The sequence below is a fragment of the Eulemur rufifrons genome, chromosome 10 (assembly GCF_041146395.1).
Source record: "Eulemur rufifrons isolate Redbay chromosome 10, OSU_ERuf_1, whole genome shotgun sequence".
NCBI classification, from domain to species: domain Eukaryota; kingdom Metazoa; phylum Chordata; class Mammalia; order Primates; family Lemuridae; genus Eulemur; species Eulemur rufifrons.
In genome coordinates, this window is record NC_090992.1 from 15,015,624 (window position 1) to 15,023,423 (window position 7,800).

Consider the following 7,800-nt stretch of genomic DNA (forward strand, 5'->3'; position numbering starts at 1 on the left):
TCTAGGCCACCGCGCCTCGCACCCTCCCATGTGGATTTGACCTGTGATCTGGTATCAGCCGAGGCCGGCCTTTCACTCCCCAGCCTTCCCCGGCGCTGGGCTGCGGCCTAGGGCCCTAGAGCACCTCTCCCACGTGCCCTCCGCGTCCCGCAGGCACCCAGGCTGCGGGCGCCCGGCACGAACTGACCTGCACCGCGCATCCTCCGCGGGGCACCGGGCCGGGGATCGAGCTGAGGCGGACGCAGACGAACCTTGGAGAAGTGGACGCGCCCCGCACACCGCCGCTCGGCTTCTCCCGCGGTACGGGTGGGGCTCAGGGCCGGGGGTCGCCGAGCATTATTGGAACGAAAACGAAATAAAAGCGGCGTTAAGTGAAATAGCTAACTTTTTTATTAAATAAAACGACTTAAATAAAAGGAACGGAAAAGAACAGTGGACCCAGCCTAAACGCAGGGTGCTCCGGCCCCTGGCGCTTCCCCCAACGGCCAAGGGCGGCCGCCCCTCCTCCAGCTGCCCCCGCGGGGGAAGCAGGTGACCGCTTTCTAAAGAAAAAAGCCAAAACTTTTATTATTTACACGTTTGGGCAAAAGTACAAAGTATAATACAGGCGCCCGGCCCGGAGGGTGCGGGCGGGGGGCGGAGAAACGTAAGGCGCTTTCTTTGTCAGGCCCGGGCCTGGGGAGGGACGGGGCGCGGGGCGGGGGCTGGGATTGTGCAGCCGCGCGGAGCCCGGGCCCAGCCCCCCTCCGCGGCCTGCCGATCTGCGGCCGCGCCCCGGGGCCTGCTCGAGCTTGGCGGCCCTTCCCCTCTGGGCCCCGGTTCCCCTCAGCCCGGCTGGGGGTCTGGGGTGCCCCGCCGAGTGGGGGCGGCGATCCGTGGCGACGGTGCGCGCTGGTGGCTCACACCAACGAGGTGACGGCGGGAACCTTGGAACTATCCTCCTCCCAGGGCTGCAGATTCTGCAGAGCAAAGAGCGACGAGTTGTGCAGACAGAGCGGGTCGGGCTGGATGGAGTCGTTGAGGCTCTTTTGGAAGGCGTCGTGTTGCAGCTGCAGCATGAGCCGGCTCGCCTGCTGCCGCTCCGCCTCCCGCTCCTCCGCCGTCTGCCGCCTGCACCGGGGGAGGGAGAGGGACAGCACTGTCATGCACCCGGCTCCGCGGGGCGGCCGGCTGGGCCCCAGTCTTCCTCGACCCTAGGCCACCCGGGAGCCTAGAGGCGTAGAACCCGTCTGACCCCCAGCCCTTGTTTTGAGCCCGAGGCCCTCGTATCCCGGGAGTGGGTTGGGACCGTTTGTTTTTGTTGTGCGCCTGGGTCTCGCCCGCCGCCACCTGCACGCCAGGGTATTGTGGCTTCGCCAACAATAAAGATTGTTTCTTTCACGGGATAGCAAGGGCAGGGCGTAAGTGTAACCGACTCAGCCCTGCGGGTAGCAGGGTCACCGGGGGCCGCGGGTGGGCAGACTGGCTCTGCACCGCCCGCGCGGCGCCCCCGGCGGAGTCACTCTCATCTAGTTCTCCCAGGCCCTGCCTTGAACCCCTTTCCGGAATGCGATCGCTTCGCCGTTTACGGGTTGGTGAGGCTTGAAACAGGGATCGGATAAAAACAGGGCTGGATGGAGTCGACACCCAGAGCGAGAGGCGGACCCGGAGTCCGCGCGGATTGTTGGAAATCGCAGCGAACCGGCTGGATGAGGCCGGAGGAGGAGTTCGGGAGGCCGATGTGTGTGTGTGTGTGTGTGTGTGTGTGTATGTTGGGGAAGGGGAAGTGAGGGAAAATGGAACGAGTATAAGAGATCGAACGAAACAGAGAGAGAGTTGGGGGGCTCACGAGAAATACGGAGGGGCATGTGGGGGAAGCCGAGGCGCGGGAGAGCGTGATGGGGAGAGAAACGCAGCGGGCGAGACCGGGAAGGAGGAGATGAAATACGGGAGGCGGGGGCGGGGAGGCCCAGCCCTGCGGGGGTGGGCGCGTAAGCGGTAGCGTGGGATGGGAGAGAGCAGGACTGAGGCTCGGGGCGGGGCAGGGGCATGGGCAGGTGAAGGGCAGGTGCAAGGTGGGCCGGGTCAGGCCTCTCTCACCGCCACTTGGTCCTCCGGTTTTGGAACCAGGTCTTGACCTGCGCATCCGTCATTTTGAGGGACTTGGCGAGCGCCGCCCTCTCGGCCGAGGCCAGGTACTTCTGGCGGTGGAAGCGCTTTTCCAGCTCGCAGATCTGCACTCGGGAAAAGGACGTGCGCGGCTTCTTACGCTTGGGCGGCGTCCGGTTCTGGTAGGGGTGGCCGATGCGCCGGGTCACGGTGAAGGGCGTGAGGGCAGCCGCCGCTGTGGAGACACACGAGGGCCCGTGAAGCCCAGCCCGGTTCGGTCGCCGTTCAGGCCCCATGTGGACCCCGTGGCGCCCCGTGGGACACAGAGTGGTCCGCTATTGCACTGGTCCCGCGCGTCCCCAGCGGTACCAAGTCGGTCGGTAGACGCCCCTGCCCCCTGCCCCTTCCCCTGGGCACGGGTTTATTTTCCTGGAACTCTCCGATTACCCTCCCCTCCACGGCTGCCCGGGACCCTAGGCGCTGAGGCCTCCGCCGTGCTTGGGCCTCTGCAATCGTTTCCGGGAGTGGAGCGCAAAGGGCGCGGCGCCTCTGGCACCGGGAGGGCGGAGGCCTGGAGCCTGGAGCCTGGAGCCTGCACTGCTCACCTGTGAAGCGGTCTTTCACGAAGCGGCGGCTGCTCTCCATCCAGGGGAAGTTGAGGCCGCCCAGGCTGGAGACCGTGGGCACGGAGGGCATGGCGGGCAGCGCGCTTGGCAGAGGCGGCGGCACGGCCCCGGGCAGCGGCCTGTGCGCGGGCACCCGGATCACGCCGGCGGGCGCTAGGCTCAGGTTGACACTGTAAGATCCTGCGTCCTCGAAGGGCGCGCCGAGGCTGGCAAAGGAGGCGGGCAGAGATGGGTATGTGGCTCCCGGACGGCCCCCGGGGGGCCCTCCCAGGTAGCTGGCGCCGTCGGGGCCCCGCGGGGCGGGCGCGCTGTCCTGGTCCGGGCTGTTGAGGATCTGGTCTATGCCGAAGCTGATGGGCTCGTGCGGGTGCGGGGTCTGCGCGCTGGCGGGCGCCTCCATCCTGGGCGGGCGGAAGGGCTGGGCTGGGCTGGGCGGGGAGGCGGCTGGGTCCCCGTTACGGCGCGGCCATGGAGCGCCCGGCGCCTCTCGTCGCACTGAAACTTTGCCAAGAGTGCGCGGGCCCGACAGGCTCTGTGTCATCTTTCTTGAACCGAACCTGGAGTTTCCGCTGCTAATTCCTCTCCCGCCGCAGCCATTGGCTGCGATCAACAAGCCTCTCTCCTCTCATTGGCTCCCGGCTTTCAATAAAGGCCTAATTCATGGAAATAGGAGCTTAGGGACTGTTCCAAGGTGACATCATTTTAACAAACGAACAATAGGTCAAATTTATTAGCCGGGATAATGGGCGGCGGATATTAGCGCCCGAACCACAGCCTCCCAAACCCGAAATCTAACGAAGCTGCAATTAGCAGACGCTCCCCGCTCCTCCTGGCCCGGGCCGCTTCCAGGCCGCCGCGCTGGGCGGGCAGAGCGCGCTGCTTCTGAAATTGTCTTTTGCTGATGGGGTTTTCGTTTTCTTCCAAATTTTTTCATCTGAGCAAAAACCAAACCAAATGAATCCTTTCAGTTACAATGGAGTTGCAACCCTGGAACGATCCTGCGGAATCCGCGGAAGGCTCTTGGACGCTCTACCGCCGCGGGAGCAACGAAAGGGGAGCACCCCGGGGCGCAGGCTTTGAGCGCCCTGCTCTCGGGGTGAGGGGAGCCCCGAAGCGTTCCCCGCGCTCCGGAGGACACCGCCCCGCGTGGGGAGAATTCTCCCCCGCCCGAGTTTCGGCCACGGCGTCGCGACCACTTTGGAGACGCTCCCTGGCCGGACAGGCGGACCGAGGCGTGACTCGCAGGTGCCCACGCGTGCCGGCCCGGGCTGGGCTGGGGACCTGGGGTCGCCCTGTGGGGAGCGGAGAGCTGGCTCTAGAAATTCGTTGCAGGTTGGAGCGGGCTGTGGTAGCGGGTAGGAACCCACCTGGGGATGGACAGATCTAGGGACCTCCGGGTTCCCAAGTGTCAAAGACAGGAGCAGCTCGTATTTAGAGAAAATAGCGGGATTTTTGGGGGGGGGGGGCACGCGAGTAGCGAGCCCCTCCAGGCTGCAGTCCAGCAGAGGACCACTCCCAGTTCTGCTCGCGCCCCACGGACTGTCTCTGCGAGCCCAGGGACACAGTGGACAGGACCGCACGCGGAGCGGTCACCTTCCGCTCCAGCCTGAGGGAGACATGCAGAATCGTTTTCTCCTGGCTAATTCTAAAATCGTTAGGTGCAAACTCTTGAGTGCTGCATCTCTGGCTGGGGCTCCTTGCGTTCCCTGTTCTGCGGAAAGTGGTGAGAACTCGGATGAGCTGTTGGCCAGAAACATGTTCAAATTTGAACTGGCCGCTTCCTAGCTGAGTGACCTTGAGCAGGTGACTCGGTATGTTTAGGCTTTGGTTTTCTGATTTGTAAAAAGGAAGATAATGCGTGCGTTGCGGGAATGATCGTGAGCTGTGAGCGAGCGAGAGCGCGCAGAGCACAGGGCCTGGCACACAGGCACCGCAGCGCGGCTTCCCTCCCACGCCCACCCCCCGCTCCCAGAGCAATGGTTGATGTATTGTTATGATTCTTGTTTCTTTTGTTTGCAGTTTTATTTTATTTGTGCAGGCTCAGTATCAGGGAGAGAAAGGTGTGTTTGCCCACCGACAGGGCCGGTTTCAGAGGACGGGGAGGGCCAGAGGCAGCAGGCTGGGGCTCTTCCTCTCCGCTGCCACGGTCCAGATGCCTCAGGATTTGCAGGGCCGCCAGGCTTGGGTCTGGACCTAGGTCACTTGCCCGCTGTGTGACCTTGGGCAAGTTGCTGGCCCTTGCTGAACTTTTGTGTTGGGTAGAGAGTGAGGCCTTGGGCAGTGAGGGGTGCGGAATGCAGGATGCCTGGGGTCTGGGTGGGCACTGCCTCACTCCCTTCCTGGGACAAGGACCCGCAGATGGGTGGATGCCATTGCCCTGGCCCCGGGGGCCTCCTGCTTCTAATTCAGGCTCTGCCACTGGCGGTCTGGGGGACCTTAGGTCCCTCACTGCCCCTCCCTGAGCCTCATTTTCCTTATTCCTAAAACAGAAAGGCCACTAGCTACCCCCAGGGTGGCTGTGAGAACGAAATGAGATGCCATCTGTGGAAGTGCCCGGAACAAACTCTGGCGGTTACATAATGACAACTTTAACGACAGCAGTAAAGCCGCTGCAGTGGAAACCGGGTGTGTGCCAGGCAGGGGGCGGACACTGATTTATTTTTCACAACCTTGTGAGGAAAGGGCCAGTTTTGACCCCAATTTTTGACTGATGCGGGAGGTGAGGCTCAGAGAGTTCGAGCGGTCCGCAGCCCCCACTGCGGTCGCCTCGCCAGCTGCACCTGGTCTCCAGGCCTGTGCTTGCCACTCGCAGGCGCTGTTAAGTCAGGACAGCAAGGGCCACCCCACAGAGGTGCAGGGCACAGAATTGGGTGTGTGTGGCGCAGGTGGCGTGGGTGGTGTGGCCAGCATTGCTCCAGGGCATGTGCAAAGAACGGGAGTCCACAGTTTACCAGCTGTGGGCTCAGGGAATTATTCATCCTCTTTGTGCCTCAGTTTCTCATCTAGTAAAGAAGCAGTACCAACCTCATGAGATTAAATGGGCACATGCAGGTAAAAGCATTAAGGACAGTGCCTGTCGTGGGTAAGGCCTCACTGCTTGGGTCTGGCATTTCTCAGTCATCCAACTGTAGGCGTTTTGGGCCAGTGATCATAAACCCCCTTTTATTCCTGATCCAGATGAGAGAAAGTTGTTAGGCAGCTCAGGAAGCGGGGGCGGGGGCGGGGGCGTGCAAATTGGGGCAGGTATTAGTCCCTAGGACAGTGGTTCTCAAACTGTGTTCCTGCACCAGCAGCACCTGGGAATTTGTTAGAAAATGCAGATTCTTAGACCCCACCCAGACCTACTGAATCAGAAACTCTGCAGGAGGGCTCAGCAATCTATGTTTAATAAGCCCTCCAGGTGATTCTGATGCATGCTCAAGTTTGGAAACCAGTGCCCAGAATGTTGTCCATTTCATCCAAATTTTCATATTTATTATTGCAACATTGTGGGAAGATTCTCTCATAATTTGAAATTCTCATGAGTCTGTGCTAATCTCCACTTTTCATTCTCAGTGTTAACTCATTTGTGCCTTCTCCTGATCATACTTGCCAGAGGTTTGTCTATTTTGCTGGTTTTGAAAAAAGCCTTTTATTTCATTATCTGTGTTTTTTTCTTCCCAAAGACAGAGTCTCACTGTGTCACCTAGGCTGGGGTACAGTGGCATCATCACAACTCATTGGAACCTCAAACTCCTGGGTTCAAACCATCTTCCTGCCTCAGCTTCCTTGAGTAGCTGGGACTACAGGTGCACACCACTATGCCCCACTAATTTTTAAATTTTTTAAGAGATAGGGACTCTCTGTGTTTTTAGGCTGGTCTCGAACTCCAGGCCTCAAGCATTCCTCTCACCTCTCATTATCCTTTTTTTAATGCCATCTCTTTCATGAATTTTTTCTAATTAATTTCTTCGTTTATTGAGGTGAAAATTTAATTCACTTTGTCCAATTTTCTTGGGTTTTTTTTTTTTTTTTTTTTACAGGGTCTCACTCTGTCTCCCTAGCTAGAGTGCAGTGGTGTCATCATAGCTCACTGCAACCTCAAACTCCTGGGCTCAAGCGATCCTCCTGCCTCAGCCTCCTGAATAGCTGGGACTACAGGCATGTGCCACTATACCTGGCTAATTTTTCTATTTTTTGTAGAGACAGGGTCTTGCTCTTGCTTAGGCTGGTCTCGAACTCCTGACCTCAAATAATCCTCCCACCTTGGCCTCCTAAAGTGCTAGGTTTACAGGTGTGAGCCACCACGCCCAGACTTTTCTTTTTAAATAAATGCATTCAAGGCCCTAAATTTTCTTCAGAGCACTGTTTTTGCCAAATATGTTTTGATATATATTTGGTATTTCTGAGGTTGTAATTTCTTGCTGTCCCTTCTTACCTGCTATCAACCAAACAATGAGAAACAGAGCGACACACACACACAGTGATACACACACTGGAAGAGAGAGAGACTAGAAAACAAGAATTCTAAGAACTGCAGAACTGGGGAACCGGACTCCTGGGGCACATCCTCCACTCTTCCCCATGGAGAAGCCGGGAGAAAGGGTGGCACTGGTGGAGGCACATAGGGGAGGGTGGGGCCTCAGGGATGGCAGGCTGGATGCTGGAATTTCCAGTTGGTCCATGAGCCCAGATGCAGGGGGCCTAGGTTCCTCGAGGCTCACTCTGCTATTGACTTTCTGTGTGAATTGGGACGCAATTTCCCTGTCAGTAAAAAGGGGGCAGATAGAAACAAGGCTCTTAGTGTGTTTGGATCGGCTACCCTATTTGAAAGATTGATGAAAATATTATGGGCTACTTCCACAGAGAAAGACACAAGCAATAATCTGGCATACATACCATGTCACAGGTCACTGACCTGCCCCCACCGTTGGCTTACACACCCTAGTTAGGAGTCCCTAGGGGCCCTCCAATTCTTACGATGGAAGGCTCTAAAGACACCTGCCCAAATTTATCCACCCATTCATTCGTTTATTCAGCAAATGTTTACTGAACACCTACTCAAATTTACTGGACCATGTCCCAACTGTGGGGCTCAGTTTCCCCA

General features: G+C 58.5%; 1 protein-coding gene across 1 annotated transcript; it reads right to left on the reverse strand.

Moving 5' to 3' along the window:
* Nucleotides 1-367: 367 nt before the first annotated feature.
* On the reverse strand, nucleotides 368-3,232 carry TLX3 (T cell leukemia homeobox 3). Its single transcript, XM_069484212.1, has 3 exons — nucleotides 2,694-3,232; nucleotides 2,080-2,323; nucleotides 368-1,110 (listed from the first exon to the last, which is right to left on the reverse strand). The coding sequence occupies exons 1-3, from the start codon at nucleotides 3,112-3,114 to the stop codon at nucleotides 900-902; spliced, it is 876 nt and encodes a 291-aa protein (XP_069340313.1). The 5' UTR covers nucleotides 3,115-3,232; the 3' UTR covers nucleotides 368-899.
* Nucleotides 3,233-7,800: the final 4,568 nt, after the last annotated feature.